General features: G+C 34.3%; 1 protein-coding gene across 1 annotated transcript in view; it reads right to left on the bottom strand.

Moving 5' to 3' along the window:
- Positions 1–21,777, bottom strand: part of EDIL3 (EGF like and discoidin domains 3) — a 357,017-nt gene that overhangs the window by 18,962 nt on the left and 316,278 nt on the right. The window contains exon 10 of the mRNA XM_016210330.2: positions 4,311–4,466. Within this exon, the coding sequence (XP_016065816.1) occupies positions 4,311–4,466 (156 nt within the window). The remainder of the gene's footprint in view (positions 1–4,310; positions 4,467–21,777) is intronic.

Genomic DNA, 21,777 nt, shown 5'->3' on the forward strand with positions numbered 1-21,777 from the left:
TGGTTAAATGTTAGAAAATACATATTGAGGACTAGAAAGAGAAAAATAAGAATGAAGGGACTGTGATGAAACTACCATCACGTGCTCAATTATGAAAGATTTAATGTGGGATTTTGTCAAAAAATAGAAGACTAATGTAAACTGCAATTCCCATGAAAGCTCGGAGAGGGTAATGAAAGCCGACATCTCAGTGAGGAGAACACAGTATCTGTTTTTTCTTCCAGTGGGCTATTGTTGTGCAAGTACACACACACACACACACACACACACACACACACACACACACACAGTGTGTTTCAAAAAACTGTATGTGCACTTTAACAGCTGATAGTTAAATTTTGAAAATGAAATATATTTTAATAAACATTGCCTTTATAATTATTCAAAGTGTGTGTATACATTTTTGGGGACACCCTGTAAATGTATATACATATACATTCATATATACATTTAAATGCTCCTATGTACATATATAATTTTTCCTTGGCATTGCTTTCCTGAGGTTTAGTCAGCTATGACTAATGAAAAACAGAAAAGGCATTCATACATTTTTAGAACTTAATTTACGCCACTTATAGTAAATCTAAAATAGTTCTATTATGTTAATATTGTTTTGCTGAAGTAATAATCTTGTTTCTGGGTCTATATCAGATTCCATATGCACACTCCCAAAATCTATTAGAGCAAGCGTTCAAAAACACCAATAAGCAGAAAGGTACGAATGAAGGAATTAGAAAACTCTGTACAAATATTTCCTTTTGAAATGTGCATCAGTAAAACATTTCACAAGCACATGTTTTGCCCTGAAACATTCAGTTCACTTATATTTACCAGGACAAAAGCTTGAGGTTGAATTCGCACTTATAAAGAATAAGGATATTTTTCCCTTATGGAAAGTAATCGTAGAACACAAGACACAAATAATACTGAGTCAACAGGAGATGGCTTGTTCAAGTTTAGAAAATTACTTGCTAAGTTATTGAGGGCGTCTCTAAAGAGCACATCTAGAAAGGATATGTGAAATCACAGGTAAAATACCTAGCAATTATAGTAATAATAACGACAAAGCACAATAATAATTTGGATATATAAAAGATATATATAAATAAATGTATATAAATATGCACATAAATGCCTATATTCACAAATGTCCAAAAAACATATGAAATACATTTTCTCATTTATTTTATAAAATTCCCTTCTCTGTGGGAATGGAGATTTTTATGCCCTGCAGTTTCTTCTTATACATAAAGTATTTCTTTATTATAATAGTAAGCGCTGTATTCTTATGCACAGTTTATTGGTGTTAGTTTTGTCAGTAATACATAGCCAACTTATCTAAGGCTTTTCTTCATTATATCGAATTAGTTATATTATAAACAAACTGGCTAAATTTAATTTTAAAACTACCAGTTATATTAGCTGCATTTAGCCTATTGTCCTGTTTATAATATTGAAATGGTTTAATTTTTCAGAAATGTTTACTTTGGGTAGATGAGACTGACACTGTCTCATGAGAATTCTGGCTCACACCCTTTTCACTGACTGCGCCAATTTACACTCATAATTTTCTAACTTGCCTGGTGGGAGCTTATTTCATGTTTTACGGTAAGACTTATTTTGGAAATGTCAAAATCAAAGTCATGTGTTATAATAAGTGTAGCTCTTAAGTACATGAATTTATAGCTATAATCTATTGTGCTTATGCTTATGGAAGTAAGTTTCTGGGGCTCTATCAATTTGAAGGTAGACTTGATAAGTTTAAAATGTATGCAATCGCTAAAATTAAAAAAAAAGTTACAGAAAATAAGTCAACAAAGAAAACAAAATAGAACAATTAAAAATTCAACTAATCAAAAGAAGACAGAAAAATAGAAAGAAATAAAGAAAACATGTGACAAGTAGAAAATAAATAGCAAGATGATAGATGTAAACCCAGTTATATCAATACTCATTTCAAATATAAATACTCCAGTAAAAGGCAGACACAGTTGGATTTAAAAAAAAGAGACCCAGCTATATGCTGCACAGGAGAAATGCATTTCAAATATAAAGTACAATTAGGTTAAAAGTAAAAGGATGTGAAAAACATCTACCAATATATCACTAATCAAAAGAAAGCTGAAGTACCTTTATCAATACCCAAAAAATAAATTTCAGAGTAAAACATATTACCAGGGATAAAGAAGGTCATTTTCGAAGGATAACGGAGTTATTTGAGCAAGAGGACATTGCAATCCTAACTGCTCATGCATCTTTTAGCAGAGCTTCAAAATACATCAAGTAAACACTGATATAACTGCAAGGAGAAATGGAGAAATTCTCAATAGTAGTTGAAGATTTCCACATTGCTCTCTCTGCAACTGACAATTCAAGTAGATAGAAAATCAGTAAAGATATAGAAACCTGAACAACACTATGAAGTAACTTGACCTACTTGGCACAAAAGTTTTACATACATTTCAGACTAAGATAATGAAATAAAATGTATTAATATGAAATTTTCTAGTCTATTAAGGGAAATATTTTACATTATTCACATATAATTATTAAGTCATATGCTGAATATAAATGGAGATGAAGTATTTCACCACTACAATGGTTTCACCCATATTTTTCTTTACACTTCTTTCCAAATCAAGCTATATAATGATTTCACTATTATAGATGTGCTTTTTAGTAAATATTGGACATTGGTAATGGATGACAATACTTATCTATTTTAAAATTAATTTCAAGAGTTGTATAATTTATGAAGTTTAAAAATTTTCATCTTATAGAACATATTTATTCTCTACGCATCTGAATGACTGCTACAAAATGTGAGAGACAGGAACTGAGATAATTATTGCAATAATTGATGGCAGATTTTTTCTACAGCTCAAAAATAAATTTGAACACAGTTTTACAAAATACTCAATATTAATTCAATCTAAGATGCCACTGATTATAAAACATGGCATCATTATATGTTCTAGAAATAATAAGTGCTGCCAATTAGGTTGTGACATTGAGGTTCAACCGTTTCTGAGGTGGTAAAATGGGTGTGTGCTCTGAGATGTTTAATGAATCTACCAAGTGCTAAATGGGTTTGCTCTAAGACATTAAAAGGTAAATAAATGTGGATTTCATAATCTAAACCTAAAAACATGTCTCTTCTAAAACAAATTTTGTGTGAATTGAATTCAGACTCTGTTGAATCACTCAAATAGCCATTGCAGGCTTAGCATTTCTAGAAAAATTTCCTGCCTGAATACTTGAAGGAAAAGACATTGCCAGCTCTCTATTGGTTAATAATACAATAACTGTAAGGGACTAAGAGGTCTATATGGAATGGGGAAAAATCATTATTTACTCAGAAATACTTAATGTGTATAAAAGTGTGTTATATGTTCACCCAGATCCTTAAACAAAGAGATTTTGTTTCTGTTGATGTCTTCAGAAAGCTGGAGTTCTTTGCAAAAAGACTCTAAGCAATGAATTAATTTCAATTTCATTAGTCCAGCTGAGGCATATTTTAACATTTGACCCAACAAATTATTGCTATTATCCCAGAGCACATCCATTCTCCAGGGTCCCATAGAAATTCAGACCAGTAGCTACTAAGAAAAGTTGTTCAAAATGATAAGAACTTTTAGAAAAACAATTAGAAATTATATGCTGTAGAATTGTATGGTGCATTAATATATACCTGTTATTGTAATATTAAAACAGATTATGCAGGTCAAAAATTAAACCAATCTATGAATTAAAACACAATTAAGGAAACTTAGCAGAGAAACATCCTATACTTTAATTTTGATGGACTAGTATAATAGTCAAAATTTGTGTGTTTCTAAAATTTCTAATTGTTAAAATAATGAAATACAAACATTTAAAAAATCTTTTAGTTAACCTTTGAAATATTTTTCTCCAAAGAACATTTTTTTAATACAAGTAATGTATTTTAATAATAGAAATAATAGTATGTGTTGGAACAACAACTATTTGCATGTGTTTTATGATAAATTATTCAACCTTCTATTAGGTTTATAAAATATAACCTGAATCTTACTTAATTGGATCTTAGGTAACCGATAATATAGAAATTGTTATTAGTAAAGCAGCTGGTTTTCTAGAGGTTGCACCATTACCTAATAAGACTATAAACGCCTCTGCAGTACTGTTCGTTGAAGCTTTTTGTCCAACATGCATTTTTCACTGCATGTGGCCATTATTTCGTTACAGATGTATCAGCAGTTGGCTCAGTCCAACTCCGATGCCATTTGGTCCTGCACCTCTGCAGGCTACAAAGGTCACGGGCGACTTACCTTATCTTTTCTCTGCTTTTCATCCTGGTATACGGTCCAGTGTTCCCCATCGCTGCTGTAAGCTAGCTTGTAAGAGCCCACAAACTGTACATGGCCAAAATCTTTAGCGCCTTGTGTTATGATGCCAGTCACTTTGGTAGGGACTAGAAGATCTACCTAAAAAAAGGAAAAGACATAATTTCAGTGCCACAAGAGAGTTTCTTATAAATTTGCAAGTCTCTTGAACTGAGGAGATTAATACACATATATGCTAAAGGCAAAATTCCATTGATTATTTACAAATTGAAACTGATGGCTGAGTCTATTATTAGCTTGTAATTTTGATTTTGCCACTGAGGTAAATAGTTTAAAACTTGAACAATCATTTTGAACATTTTAAAATAAAAGATGGTCATTCCAGTTTACCAATCAATTTTATATTAAACTGAGTCATCCGGCTGTGCGGCTTTGTGTAACTGAAACAGTTCAGAACTGGAAAGCCTGACCTTCTTGAGACTAATCATTATATCCCAGAAATTGTATTATAATTCAATTTGCTGACTCTACTGGTCAGTTTGTAATAATAAAATTGTTGCTGGGTACATATCAGGAATAAAAATGATATTAAATGCTTCATAATTAAACATTAAATAAAAAGTCACCCGTTTCCATGAATTTTAATCAGTTCGTTGATATATAATAAAGTAATGTGATCATTGCCCAATGAAAATCTTCCTTCAGAAAACTACAATCCTGAAAACATTGAGGAGAAAGTCAAGTATTCTTCAAAAATGAAAGATGATTAAAATAAGCATCCATGACTTATGGGATCTATGCTCCTGATGTGATTGTTCCTGCAAAATATATACGTAAAGGACAAATATATACTTAAAGACCCATGGTGACTTAGAAAACCTTAAATTCATCAAAATGTAATGGAAATACAAAAGATAGGGATGATTTTTATCAAAGAAGAATACATAACATTGAATAGTTTAGTAGTGTTCTCCCTCTTCATTCCCTAACTCTTATAATGATAATTAAAAAATATGGAAAACTTGGTTTCCATGTGGACAACTCTTATAAGACCTTTACTTTTGGTTTCTTAATGTTTCTTGATCTATGACTTCCTTTCTCCTCTTACAATAGCCACCTACTTCCTCCTACTTCCTATGACTAAGTGCCCTGTTACATCCTTGATCTTATCACCTTTAACTGTCATGATCCCATGTGTGACCCTGGCTGCTTTCAACTACTATGTCCTTTGTTTCTATTTCAGGTTCTCCATCCTGTATGTGGCCACAAATAGACAGTCCTGGGTCAGATACAGGCCATGAATGAGAAGAGAGAGCCAGGAGAATGCAGTAAATAGAGCATATTTAGTGACACAGATGCTCATCAAATAAAGATAGGAAAGAAGTTCCCAATGTTTCGCAGCCTAGAAATACTTCTTTTAAAAAATCATATAAGCTTTTTACTCACTTTTTAAAACATTAATTGAAGACATTAGGCTCAAATTGGAGAATGAATTAAGATAGTAAACCACCTTGAATGCTTTATTAAAATATTTTAGAAAGCTTAACAAAAACTATACAATACGGTGCTTCTGTCTTGGCTGTTTTCCAAACATGTATTATATTATCTAAAAAACTTGTGCACCCAACAGCAATGCAGGATGGCAAAGCTATGCTGTGCTGGGAAAGAAACTGCTCTTGCCTCACACTGTGCTAAGTGCTTTCTTCTGTGTGTTTATTGAATCCCCTCAACAACCCTGTGCAAGGGGTTATTCTCTTCACGTTAGGGATGAGGGAAGAGACGTCTAATATAACTTCATGTGCGATCCAAAGATAAACAGTGAGCAAAGGAAGGGCCCCAGGTTCAAATCCATGACTTACTGATTCAAACTTCCTCTATACACAGAGCTTCTCAGTCAATGATTTTTCCCCATTCTCTGACTATTTCAGGAATTTCTGAGGCATCTCAAAGCTTTCTCACCGCACCATCAAACTTACAGCAACTCTAAGCCCCAGACAAAAGAATCCTGGCTTTACAATACTGGGAGAGCAGCCCCGTCTTCTAACATGAATTTCCACTCTGTTCAGCTGTCTGGGCTTAAAAATATGGATTGCTTTTGTTGTTCTGAATCCAAATCTGATTGTGCAGAGATATCTAGGCATAGCTGCTGGTCTTCAAAGTGCTCTTGATGTTGCTAGTACTCGATAAATGGGGAAAAATAAAACAAAACAAAAGTCTTACAGTACTCTGAGTCACTGTTTGCCATTAAGGCTGTAAACACACGGGAACGCAAACTACCTCCAAGAATATGCACACCTCCAGGGTGAGATTCTTCACTCCTTAAACCTCCTATAAGTCATTAACTAAGATGACGCAATGAGGAGTCTTATAGCATCTCTTTTTCTGTGGTGTTTTTTAGTCAGCTGGGCTTCCTGCTGGGTGGAGATGTTTTCTCCTTCAGTTGTGTGTCTTGGCTCTTTCTAACAGATAGGTTTTTCTCCTGCTCTAACTGCTCCCTTCTCCAGTTTTTTGTTGTTTTTTTTTTTAATTTAGAAATGTTTTACTTTTCTTTTTTTTTTCAGTTAAGTCAACTTCTTGACTTAAATAGTCAGCAATCTGTTTCAAGCTGGATTTTGTCCTAAAATTTGTTACATTAAACTTAGAACATCAGGCCTAAGCAAACTTCTTTTCACTATAAAAATAATCAGCATCCCACACTGAACATGAGTTTGCTGCAAGAGGGCGTATGGGGATCTCATTCTGAGACACGCTCAAGCACATGTCACCCTCATGTTCAGCATCAGGACGATCCCAGAAACGCCCGTTCCTCTGGACTGACGCTTGCCCCCAGCCCAGACCCCCTGTGCCCTTGTAGATCTTCTGCATTAAAGCTGTAGTGTAAACATGTTGGACAAAGTGCCTCTGCTCTTTTAGACCTTCACCTCCCAAGGTTTGGCTTAAGTAGAGCAGGTTATTTAGGGCGCTGAGCTGGCACACGGGCAGGCTTTTGGCTTGGTGCGCTGCACTTCGTATCCAGACGTGTATTAAATATGCCTTGCATGTAAGGGGCCCTCAAGAAAGGTTTTGCTGGATTGAGAGAGACTATTCCTAAGCATGTTCCACGGACAAGAATCAGCCCACGGCTAAAGACGCCACAACGCATCATTGTAGAAAAGGCGAACTGCCTTTTTGTTGTTTCTCTACCCAGGATAACATTATTGGTCAAGGAAACACAATGTCATGGAGGTAACATCCAATTTTTACTGGGAAGGCAACTAGTTAAAATCCTCTCTGATGTTCACGAACGTGACTGTGAGAGGCAGCTATGCGGAGCTGGATGGTCTGGGCTCCCAATCTGGCTCTGCCTTTACTAACTCTCTGCTCTTGGGCAAATCACTCTCTTCTCTACATCTCACTTTCTTCCTCTGAAAAGTGAGGATAAGAGTCCTCATAGGATTTATGAGGATTAGATGAGTTGATATTTATTAAGTGTGAAAAACAATATATAGAATATAGTTAGGGCTATCTAAGACTTTGATAACAAACGGTAAATAAATCTGGAGAAAGAATCTAGTATTGGTCTTTGAGCACCTTATTAGAAGCATAAATATAGAAATAGGAAAATTGGGTGGCTAGATTGTCCTAGAAGCAACTTCTGGATCGTAGTATATTTTGGTCACCCTATCAGGTTATATACAAAGACAGTTGTTTTGTTTTTACTTAAAGTAGAGAAAATTCGAAATGGCTGAAATTTCCTTTCATGGGTAAAATGCCTAACTAAAAATAATATCATTAACTGTATAGAATGTTGTACATTCCCACTTGAATATGAAGATTGTATTACAGTAGGGAAATGGTTCTAAAATAATATTAGAAAAGAAAATTAGATTCCAAATTATGGTGATTTTTCCCTTTAATTATAAGTGTGAAAAAAAGAGGGGTATAGAGAAAGGCTTAAATGATATATAAGAAAACAGTATTGCAGGAGGATTATGTGGGAATATAACTTTATTACTGTAAAACCTCCTATAATGTCTTAGCAAAGCATATTTTTAGAGTGTCTAAATTAGAAAAACAGTGTAGAATAACTAAGAGCATTTGTTTGAGAAAGGTCAAGTTCAGCTACATTTCAGGTATCTGCATAACACCCTGACAGATGGCTCCCTGGAAGGAGATAAGAAAGATTTGGAAACTCATGATTTTGATGGAGATGTTTCTAAAGGAAATGCAAAGTGATACAGATAAATAAGTGTGCAGAGAAGTGAACAAAAAGACCAAAGAGACTTATCACAGAAATATGCCACTTAGCTGCATCTAAAATGCTCCAGTTTTTGCTTTTACGTTGTATCAATTATTTTGGATTATATATTTTATAACTTCATAGAGATTTGTAAAATTAACTTATTAAACAGAAATAACTTTGAAACTAATATAATAATATAGTATTTAAAAAGAGAATTATGGGTAAAATATTTAGACAACATTTTGGTTTAAACGAAGAATTTTCACCTTAACATTACATAAAACAATTGTGTATAACTTCAGCTATTTTAAGGCACATATAATTAATTGTACTTGGCATGTGAACAATATTGTTGGTTATCAGATGTTGGTTATAGTTTCAGTTCATATTTGTAGGCCTACTAGTTAATATCATCAACTTACAATGAACTATTTTCCAGGCCCTCTATCTAATATGCTCTTGTAGCTCTAAGGTTCAGAACCTTAAAATATTGTGGAGGCTTGATAAATACACTCATTCTAGCACTCGTCATTGCATTCCTCCCTTTCCAAAAAAAGTTTGAATATCCAATAATATTTAAAACATTTGATATAGCAATTGTCTTTTCCCTATCAAATTTTAAAACTATAACCATTGCCCAGCTGGGTGTGGTTCAGTGGTTGAGCATCGACCCATGAACCAGGAGGTCATGGTTCGATTCCCGGACAGGGGGCGTGAAGGAGGCAGCCGATCAATGACTCTCTCTCATCATCGATGTTTCTATCTCTCTCTCCCTCTCCCTGAAATCAATAAAAACATATTTAAAAACACCAACTATGACCACTTATACAAAAAAAGATATCATAAAATAATCTTTCAAAGGATAAAGGGAATTTACAGTTTTATCAGCATTTTTACAATGTGCCTTTTACATGTGAAACCATATATAACACATGTATAGGGCCATAAACAAGCTTTCCCAGCTCAGGTGGTCACCCAAGAGTGTTTCGTAGGACACCTGGCATATTGTAGACATTCCAAATATCTAGGCATCATCTGCCCTCAATTCAAAATTGAGATAATTCCGTACTTAACAATTACCTGCAATTACAACACGAACAATGCCATATGTCAACTGAGCTGCACCCATGATTGCTGTCAATTCATGACTATTAACTTTTCAAAAGTCCATTTAGAATAGTCCAACTAGCTCAATTGCATATTTTCACTAAGAATGGGGATGGCATAATAATTATGACTATTTCATATTTTTATTTTAATAATCTTTCTCCTTATAAAAGTAATACATGCTATGAAGATATATTGAGAAATACTGAGAAGAAATATTTTAAAAAGCTCTATCTCACCAGCAAATACAATTGGTGCTTTTAACTTCCCCATAAACATGGATTTGTTTTTAGACAAGCTTGTTGAACTTGGCATTTGAACAATATTGGTTACCAGGTGTTGGTGGCACTTTTAGTCCACATTTGCAGGTTAATAAGTTTATTCTTCTTTTTCTTAATATTTCACTAGTAATTCTCTGTCAATAAACTATTTTTAAGATTTTTTTTGTCCTAATGAGCTATTTTAAGGATTTGCCACATTTATTTACTATAAAACATTTACTTCTCCCTGTACCTTTATTTTTTTCTATTAAAATTAATAGTTTCATGAAATCTCAGTCCTTTTTTGTCACCTCTCATTTACATAGGATGAATTCATGGAATTAAGGTATTTGGGCAAAGGATATGAAAAATAAATTTATTATAGAAACATAAAATAAACATTCATTATGGAAGTTTCAAGCGATGCAAAGAGATATAAAAAAATCCAGATAAAATAACCTATAATTTGTGTGATGAAGGTCTGGGGAGGGAGTGGGTGTGGGGAAGAAAGGGAACATCTGTAATACTTTCAACAACAGAGATACATTAAAAAAAAATGACCTATAATTCTACTACCCAGAGCTAATTCTTGTTGACCTCTTACTATTCATATTTTCAGACATCTGCTCTTCCCATATATCATCATAAAATAAACTCACGGTATACATGTGGTTTTATAATTTACGTTTTTCACTTACTGTAAATGCTTTTACATATAGTAATAATTTGCAATGGCTGTGAAACATTTTCTATTATGGATACATGAATAAATAGGAAAATTACTTAACCATTACCCAATTGATATTCTTTTCATTTGTTTTCAACTCTTTTTCATCAGTAAAAATCTGGAATGAGGATATCTTTGCTCATTGGTGCAACTATTTCCTTATAGGTATGAAGAACCTGCCATCTGAAAGATGATATACATTGCTTCATTTGTGTCCAGAAAGATTATACCCTTCCATTGGAAGTATATGATCATTTTTTCTCTACATACTCACCAATCCTATTTTATAAAATTCTACATTTTTGACAATTTGAAAAAAAAATTTTTTTAATTTAATACATAAATTCTGATAAGTGCAATTTAAATGTACATATTTCTAATTGTCCAGTCTCACTAATAATAGATACATATAGTCTCTATAATGTCCATTACCTCTTAGGTTAGAGATTTTCTCTTTGGTTTTTAAAAACGATTTATATAGCATAAATATTGGCTTCTGTTATATTTGTTGCAATTTTCCCCAATTTACTGTCATTAATTTTACATTTGACAAACAAGTTTTTACACTTCCTACACTCAAATATATCAGTCATTCCCTATGTGATTGCATATTTGTATATATGTAAAAAGACCTTCTACTTAATTAGATCAGTTAAAATGATTTACATCTTCTATCATTTCCGCTGGGTTTTTGGTTTCTTTCCTTTCTTCCTTCCACATCTAAACCCTTGGCTTTATGTCTATATATCATGTGAAATAAGGTTCATACTTAATTATTTTTATAAGAATGTAACTTTCTCAACACTTTTTGATGAATAAAACATTTCTTTCTTTTGTTTTTCCTCCCCTACCTGGCTGATAGTTACAGAACTTGCTGTTTATTCTTGAAATTAATATTACCAATCATGCCGTCATCATCAGCAGACACCAGAACATATCTTGGCGAGAGTCTCTCCCACTCCTTTTGGACAGAATCAGGTGGGCCCGTTCAAGCCGTGGGCTCCTGGGAGAGACAGGTGTGCTCAAAAGCCTTTCTTGTCTTATGCAGTTAAGATTTCTGCTTCTTTCGGTGTCTCTCACTGGAAGGTCAATTATCCAAAGACTGGCTTTTCTGATTTTTCCTATTCATAATATTTCTCACTCATTATTTTCTTTCTTTCCTTCTTTTTTTTTTCTTTTTTCCTATTCTCTTTTGCATTCTCAGAGTTTTGCATTTTGTCCTTAATATTGTAGATTTTATTTTTGATAATGCAATTTCTACTGCTAAACTAAACTTTCCTTGAAATACATTATTACTTAAGATAACTCCCTCATCTCAGCATTTATTTTATCCTATTACTTATAGAGAAACTATCTTTATATACATTCTAGTAAGTTGTTGTTTCTGTAGACAGTTTTCTATTTTTATATTTTTTGTCATACTTTTAGAATGTCTATTCTTTTGTTATCCTGCATATTTAAATATAAGCCCCATATCATCTTGTTTTATTTCCCTTTGCTTGAACAGAGAGAGAACACTCCTGGTTTTTGACAGCACACTAATCACACGGGTTCCTCTTTGTCTTTTACCATCTATTAGGCAGTTGTGAGAATTTGGTTTCTGACCTTCAGACATCAACACTCCTCCAGCCTTGTAACTAACGCACAGTGGACACAGGCACTACAGCTTAGCTGGTCAAAGGACGAGCCTCTCCTTCACTTGCTGTTTTCCCTCTTAATATAAGAAGGATAACTTATTTTAATAAGAGAAAATCCAAAGCATTCTCCTGATGGATTTAAAACCACAGGGTAGGACACTTGGTTTCCACTGTTCACCATGCCCCTACCATACACACGGTATTTCAATAAATACATATTAAGTGAATCGATGAGCTAACATATAGCCAAAATATATTCTATTCCTCGTAGCCAGGTTTGTATTATGGCGAAAATGGGTGCGACAGGACATTGGGAGGTAGAGTACTGGTCACAGCAGGCAGTTTCTGGTCAAAGTAAAGTGACTACTGGGCCCTCGAGGCCACAGGCAGGCTCTGGGTCTTTCCACCACCCTTCTGCTTCAGAGGTTGGAATCCTCACACTGTAGCTACAGGGGACTCTGCTCAGAAGGCCTGGAAAGTCATCGTCGGACACAGATCTGAATACATACTTCATGGATGATGGGAAGGAATCAAAGGCTGCCACAGTCACGACTTAGAAGCCGACTGTGTTAAAATGAGGTAAGTGATATCCTCATAAGCACACCATAGGAACACTTAAAATCGGGTCTTCCTACTCAGCTCCAAATGTAGTTCTCAGGAAAACATCTGAGAAAACCAACCAGGCTTCACTAAAACTCTATGTGTAAAATAGTTCTAAGTGAAAGTCTATCTCTCAAGATTTTTTCATTAAATCTTGAAGATGTTTAAAAGATGAAAACAACCAAAATTATATAAACACATTCAAATAAGATTCTAAAGACTGAAATCTATTGCCTTGTATTGATTAATTCACTTAAATTATGATATATAAAGGGAAAATAATTTGACTTTCTATTCTTAATGAGCAGATCTTTGTAATATTCTATATACATTTAATTTTTTGAATTGCTCTGAAAAATTCTCAAATATTGCAGTTAAAAGTAATTAAAGTTGACATCAAACTAACAGGTAAGCTCTTACACAATTTCTCCAAATTCTATGTCAGAAAGAGTAAAATATATTTGAAGAAAGATAAAAAACTTAGAAAATTCTTAGGGAGAAGAATGACGCTATTCTTTTTAAGTCATTGAAAGCGAATTTCTGCTGAGTTTCATAAAAAACAAGATCACCTTAGGAGAGTAGAATTAACATACCTTTTTATATACCTTTAAGCCTGACTTTGACTTGGCTGGGAACTTTGACATATTTCATGAGTAAGAATTCAGAGCAGTGCCTAACTGAATTAGTCTGAAATTGATGGGGTCATTATTAATTGGTTAATGGAGACATAATACAAGTTTTTGATCAAAGAGCAGAATGATATCCAATAAATATTACTCAAATACTTTAATTAGAGCAGTACCAAAGCCCCAATAAAGTAGAAAACAAAGAATATTACTGGTAAATGATTTGCATGTAACAGAAAAGAATGACATAACTTTAAGTAAAAACTGAAATAGTTTGTTATTTAGTGCTTTTTGATAGCACAGCAAGAGGACAGCCTAGGTAAAATTATGTCAGGCTCTTTTATAAAGCTAAAGATTCACTGAACTGGTGGTCACACTTGCATGTATTTCAGAAGTCGGTTGACAATTCACTTGGAAAGCTGTTTGAACATATACCTTTGATAGTTACTTGAGTTAATATAATTTTATCAAGGGCATTTGTAGTTTTGGACAACCATTGTATATTTTAGCGCCTGACATTTACAAACACAATGCATCTATCTGCAAATATGTGTGTCAATATGTATATTTGCATAAATCTTATTCTGTGACAAATAGAAATCATGAGAATTCTGAAAATAAAACATTCACAGAGTAAAGTATAAGTGTAGTAATGGCAAATCACACTGCACATTTTAAATATTAAGAGACCCTTGAAAAGTAGGAAAGTTGACAGGATGCACAATGTGATTTTATGCACCACGCTTGCTGCAGGAACGATGCATTTTGTGTTAATATAAAACTTTGCCATTCTTGCAATTTGTAAATCATCTAAGGAGTTCTATACATCATTTAGTTTCATTAGACCATGTAAGCCTTAATTCTAGATTTTCTAGTCTTAACTGGGTATGTGCACATTTTGTGGTGATTGATATTTAGGCTAAAACAACAACAAAGAAACATGCAGAGAAACCTAAATGGAACTTTTTGCTCCTGGTCCTTACAAAAGGAAGTGGAAAGCGGCACGGCCTCTGAGGAATCAGGCATGAGGCACGCACTTCAAATTGCTCTGGGAAATTGTACCATCAGTGTCAGCTGAAAAACAGCGCAGGTCAGCATGTTGTTCTGAAATGACTGGAGGGAAAAGCGGGGAGATGGTCCGGCAGGAAGAGAAAGAAATGCCTTTGGATCACAGGGTTAAGAACCCTTGACACAAAGTGGAATGCCCTAAAGGGCGACTTCAAAAAAACCTTTTGTCCAAAAGACAGAGTGTATATATATAGTATGGATAAAAAGAATAGAAATTATTTCCTTTCAAATGCATGGTCAGTAACACTGTCAGCATTTTATTTTTATGAGCGGGAAAGCCAGGCTCCGGTGGATCTGGCAGGGCCATCTAGTTCCTCAGTGCTCCAGTCACCACAAATTATAAGTGTCGTCTGAGAGAGCTTCATTAAAAGCCATGGTTATAGATTTCCTCGCTGAATACCCATAAAATCAGCATGTTTTATTTATTTATATTAATTTATTTATGGTACAAAAGCCTTATCTATATTCTTCTGCTGTTATTGATGCTAATTTCCACTTGTTATGGTCCCAAGTGGAAATAAGGAGCAGCTGTTGTATACATGAAACTCCAATCTCATCAAGCTTCCCTTTTAGGTCTCAATATTTATTTCACATTTATTCTCCTTAATACAGTGTCCAAGGTCTTTTGAGCTTATTAAGTGGCAGAATATAAAACTGGGTGCTGGATGCTGATGAAATCTGAATCCTATCTAATGAACATATTTTAATTAAGTCCCACAGTACAGTATGGCCTGGATATATCTGTAATGGAGCCCAAAATAAGAATATGCCTAAAAGTTAAAATGTTATGTGTTGCATATAGAGTACACAATTTTCATAACATAATGTTCTTCTTGATTTCACTTGAACAATAAGATGCTCATTCTTTCCTTCTTTGCAGCAGTGGCTGTATTTAAGGGACTCTTATATATATGCTTATCTCAGAACAAGGGCTCATTTTTTTGTGTGCAATCAGCTCCAAACAATCTCATATTTTTAAAATCTCATTCTTTAGCTCTAAAACCATTCATGCACTATATTTTCAATTACTGTAAAATAGCTCATAAGCCACAGTCTTAAATTAGGTGTGGAATTAATAAATCACTTGGAACAAACTCATTATATTAAACTTATTTAATTTCTTTGCATATGTATTCAAGATTTTAAACACTCCCTAAGTTATAGCTCACTTCACTGGAGGCTCACTTATAGATTTATTTTATTTTATTCTTTACTTTATTTTATTTTCTCCATCACCCTTCATTGCCCCTATACCTTCTTCCACCTCCACGGACCCCCTCACCCCAGCAATCGCCACACTGTTGTCTGGAATTTAAATGAATTTCATGAGACACCCCCCAGTGGTTGAACATCTTTGCAATAATTGTTTTTGATATCCCATCTGTGACTTCAGACACAAAGCTGCTGATATTTTAAATATAATTTGCAAAAAAATCTGAAGTGAACAGAAAATAGAAGTATAATTCCCTTTTATTTGATGTTATAAGCACTTAAGGATCCTGGTATCCAAAGATATTTTAATGAAATTCAAATACCGATTTTTAAAAATGTAGAAAGTATTAGACAGAATGACACTAAAAGTATAATTTCACAAAGTTATTTACAACTGTTATGGTTGTAATTAGCTAGCTAATATTAATAACAGGCGGAAAGCAAAGGGGAGGCCAGACATTATAAGCATGGCCATCTGGGCAGCTTCACCAGGAAGCTGCAACTTCACACTCCCCAGGGAACCACTGGTCTGTTCCCTGTAGAGCACTGTGCGAAGGAATCAAATAAAGGGGGAAATGGACACATATGCAGTGAAGTGAGCATGATGTAGAGAAGATGCTGCCTGTCAGTCTAACCTGGAAAAAGATAATAGGCTAGAGGGGCAGAGCCACTGAAGGTGCAGGAAATCCTGAAGGGTGAATTGGTTAAACTCCCAGTTACAATCTCCAGACAAAGAATTCTCTCTCTCTTGCCTGCTTTTCTGCTCCTGTTTCTCGCTTGCTCCATGGCCCACATTTGCCTGTGTGCTAGTTTTCCATGTGGTCTTAAGCAGCCACATGGTCCATGGCAATGCGGAACCCACATGCAAGGAACTGTAGCTGGGAACACAAGCTAACCTAGCCAGATGCTGGACTGTGCTTTAATCTGGAGTGGGAACTCTGGGCAGTGGCTTTAGTTCTTGCCCTGCTAAAGACAAGATTGAACTTTTTCCTTGGTGGGATGGAGAGATAGGATCTTAGAACCCAGGGGTTTAATTCCATACAAATAAATATCACTCATTCTCCCGTGTGAGTCTCAGAAAATTCCACTTCTTGTGATGTTGCAAGAATTCTACTTCATCCAGTAACAGGTGGGGACACAGAGGTCACCACACCAATAACAAAACCAATCAGCAAAGAAATATAAAAACAAAAATAAAAACTTATTCACCCTCATAAATAACTCACAAGATTTGTCTCTTGATTTTGTAGCTTGTTGTACTGAAAGTGATTATTTTGGCATGTCTTTCCCATTATGGAGGAATCTGTTACATTTCAAAAAATGCTGGTATAGCTGTTAGTTTATTTTGGAATCAGAATATAAACTCTGACACATCTGTATATTAAACAGAATCACTATAGGATCAACACAAATTATTTTTCAAAGTCTTAAGGGAAGAAGGGACACTCTGGATAGAGATCACACATATAATTTATGAATTTTTCAATACCTTAGTTTCTTTAAAATACACACACAAAAAAACCCCCCAAAAAACAGAACAACAACAAAAAATGTGTCCTGGCAATGCATTGTCTCCTACTCTTGTAAAGTAAAAAGTAATACCTTTTTTAAAAAAAGTAACAGAAACCAACATGAGTTGTCATGTAGAAATTATGTTTTAGGAACAAGAAATATCACTGTTGTTGAGGGCATTGAAGGTAAAGAATAATTATTGTGAAGAATAACCCTGAAGTAACATATTCTTTTTTAAAACTTTCAGTTTACAACAACTAATGTGGTTGTATTTTTTAGATGAAAACCATAATTTAAAAGAATTCAACAACAAAAACCCAGACATTAAAAGAATGTGTTTAACATTTCTGCACTGAGAATGTTTTTACATATAGCTTTTTTATAGATATATTTTGCTAAAGTAAAGATTTTCCCTTCTGTTATTTATTTGCTACAGAATTTTAAAACTATAAATAGGCTTTGAATTTTGTTAAATTTTATGTGTTTATATTGAGATGATCATACATAATGAACACAACAAACAGCCATAAGGCCAATACTCAACTAACCCAGGAACTATAACATTGACAATATCTATGTGCACAGTATCCAATGCCACATTCTCATTATTTGCGTGCTTTTTAAAATTCAGATTTATTAGATATGAATGGACCCCTTGATAAAGTATATTTATTTTGACTGCTGTGCAATATTCCATGTGTGTATGTAAGACAATGCATTTATGTGTTCCACTGTCGTGAGTATTTAATTATTTCCAGTTTTTGGCTTTCAAAATCAATGCTATAAACTTTCTTGTATTTGTATCCTGGTATACCTGCTCAAACATTTTTTGGGGCATCTGATTATGTATCTAAGAGTAGATTTTTTTGGTTATAGAGTATGTGAATGTGCAATAAGGCCAAACAATTTCCAAAGTGATTTTATCAATTTAAACTCCTGGCAGGAAAATATATACCTTCTTCATCTTTAATTTCCTATACTGGTGATTAACATTAGCAGATTTTTTAAAGTGTTTTGTTTTTTAAGCTTGAATATTTTACAACAACTAATGTGGTTGTATTCCTGGGATAAATTCTTCTTTATTAGTAAACTTATTTAAACTTTGACGACCCTGACCAGTGTGGGGTGCGGCTCAGTCAGTTGGAGCATCATCCCGTATGCCAAAAGGTGGTGGGTTCAATTTCTGGTCAGGGCACACACTCAGGTTGCGGGTCTAATCCCTGGTCAGGGCCCATGCGGGAGGCAACGGATCAGTGGTTCTCTCGCTCTCTATTCTCTTCTTGCTCTCTATTTTCTTCCCTCTCTCTCTCTCTCTTTCTCTCTCTCTCTTTCTCTCCCCTTCCTCTCTTTAAGATCAATAATAAATAATAATAATAATCATAAACTTTGATGGATTCCATTTACCGATATTCTATTTAAGACTCTTGTATCTCTGTTCACAAGTGAGATTCTAAACCATTTTCTTCACTTATACTTTTGCCCAATTTTTGTACCAGGAAACCAAGTTTTGATAAAATAATTTAGGAAGCCTTTCTCTCTCTGTTTTCTGTAGAAAAGTTGTGTGACACAGTGGGTATATGTTGGTTGAAAGTTGTGAAGTCTTTAACGATGGTAGGTCTTTACAGGGTTCCTTTTCTTTCTCTCTTTCTTTTTTGAGGATATATGATATATATTAAGTAAATATGGCAAGATGTTAACTTTTACTATATTTGGGTATTATATTGTTCTCTGTACATGAGTAAAATATTTTATAACTTAAAAAACCACACTATATTGTGAACCCCTGGGAAAGGACTGAGGTAATCTTTGTATTTGTCTTTGTTTCTTAAGAAGTATGTGGGGGTGGCAGAGGGGGCAGTGTCTTATAAGATATCTAATTTTCTCTAGTAGTACTGACACTACATATTCAGTTTTGCAATATAACCCAAAAACATATTAAATCTTAGAATGAGAAATAACATAATTAGGCAATTTCTGAATGTTTTAAAAAAATTCTGTTTTCCCACAATATTGTAACTCTAGGCCTAACAAAAGCTAGCGTACTTAAGTACTTAGAAACTCAGCTCTATTCTATTTTTCGGCATTTCACATAACTTCATTTTATTATTACAGCTATACCACTAACAATGAGCCATTCATTGTAAAGAATGACTTTTTTCTGTTAGGTGAGTTTATTTTGTATAATTTGCTTTCATATTTCTTCATTTTTGCTGCCTTTAGCATAAAATAACTATGGCAAAATCATGTAAACATGAAACAACAATGAAATCTGCAATATTTCTATGTTACAAATCCAATTTTTCATAATTACAGACAGGTAAGAAAACTAAATACAACTGCATTATCTCCTATAAATTTTATCATTTTCTTATTACAAATTTTACAAAAAATAAAATCTAATGATTTTATTCGTGCATCTTAGTGTTTTAAAATCATGCATCAGAGTAACAAAACTTAATGAAAATAATTGAAATATATTTATTGCCTTCCCAACATGCTCTGCCACCCTCTTTACCAAGCTTTTCTTTTTTTAAAAAATTTATCTTTATTGTTGAAAGTATTACAAATATCCCCCCTTTTTCACCATTGATTCCCTCCACCTCACATATGCCCCCCCCCCAGGTCTTCACCACACTATTGTCTGTGTCCATGGGTCATGCATATATGCATGTAAGTTCTTTGATTAATCTCGCCCCACCCACTCCTCCACCCCCACCTTCCCACTGAGATTCATCAGTCTGTTCCATGCTTCTATGTCCCTGAATCTATTTTGTTCCTCAAGCTATTTTGTTTATTAGATTCCACATATGAGTGAGATCATGTAAAACTAAATCAGGAAGAATCAGAAAACCTGAATAGGCTAATATCTGATGAAATTGAAGCAGTGATTTTAAAAAAAACTCCCAGCAAACAAAAGCCCTGGTCCTGACAGCTTCACGGGGGAGCTTTCTAATTCTTTAAGTTGTAGGGTTAGATAGTTTACTAAAAATTTTTCTTGCTTATTGAGGTAGCTCTGCAGTGCTATGAACTTCCCTCTTAGGACTGCTTTCGCTGTGTCCCATAGATTTTGGGTTATGTGTTCATTTTCATTTGTTTCCAGGAAATTTTTGATTTCTTTCTTGATCTTATTGGTAACCCATTCATTGTTTAATCACGTTTAATAACATTGTTTAATATCATGTGTTTGAATGTTTTTGGGTGTTTTTACTGTAGTTGATTTCTAATTTCATGCCATTGTGATCTGAGATGCCTGATATGATTTCACTCTTCTTTAACTTGTAGAGACTGGTTTTATGTCCTAACATGTGGTCTATCTTTGAGCATGATCCATGTGCCCTTGAGAGGAATGTATATTCTGCAGCTTTGGGGTGAAATGTTCTGTAAATATAAATTAAATCCACCTGACCTACTGTGCCATTTAGAGGCACTGTTTCTGTGCTGACTTTTTGTCTGGAAGATCTATCCAATGAAGTCAGTGGGGTGTTGAAGTCCATGGCTATGAATGTATTGCTGTTGATCTCTCCCTTAAAGGCCTTAAGGTTATTATTGATAGGTCCTTATTTATTGCCATTTTAATTCTTTATGCCTATGTTTCTCTCTCTATTTCTTTTTATTCTTACAGCAGTCCTTTTAACATTTCTTGCAATGCTTCTATTTCTACTTCTAATTACAGAAGTCCCTTTAACATTTCCTGCAATGCTGGTTTGGTGGTGATAAACTCCTTTAGCCTTTTTTTTTTAATCTGGGAAGCTCTTTATGTCACCATCTATTTTGAATGATAATCTTGCTGAATAGAGTGGTCTTGGTTTCAGATTCTTGTTTTGCAGTTCCTTGAATACTGCGTGCCATTCCCTTCTGTCCTGTAGAGTTCCTAATCAGAAGTCAGCTGATAGCCTTATCGGAGCTCCTTTGCAGGTGACAGGTTGCTTTTCTCTTGCTGCCTCTTTTCTTATACTGCATGATGCCTAATACAGAACTTGATGCTCAATAACTTTTATTGTTTTTATTTTTCATTACTGAATGGGACCAAAATTAATGTCAATTAATACATCAAAATTAATGTATCTATATTTTATATTTATCTAAAACTCAAATGTGAATGGCTCTAAGCCTTTTTTTCAACTATCAATCTATCCTCTTTAGCATATCCCTCCATTAAAGTATGCATCACATTATGTTCACAGTAACCTATTTATGAATGTCTGTCCTTCAGTAGATTTTGAGTTACTTGAATGCTCTAGTCATGTTTTAGATCTTTGCATCTCCCAAGTTTATTGGAAGGTCTGCATATATGTGGCATCAAGGTAAATGCTTGCCCGGCAGGGCGTGGCTCAGCGGTTGAGCGTCGACCTAGGATCCAGGCGATCGGGGTTCAATTCCCGGTCAGGGCACATGCCCAGGTTGCAGGCTGCAGCCGATCAATGACTCTCTCATCACTGATGTTTCTATCTCTCTCTCTCCCTCTTCTTTCCTCTCTCTGA

Source organism: Miniopterus natalensis, chromosome 3 (assembly GCF_054644295.1).
Source record: "Miniopterus natalensis isolate mMinNat1 chromosome 3, mMinNat1.hap1, whole genome shotgun sequence".
Classification (NCBI taxonomy): Eukaryota; Metazoa; Chordata; class Mammalia; order Chiroptera; family Miniopteridae; genus Miniopterus; species Miniopterus natalensis.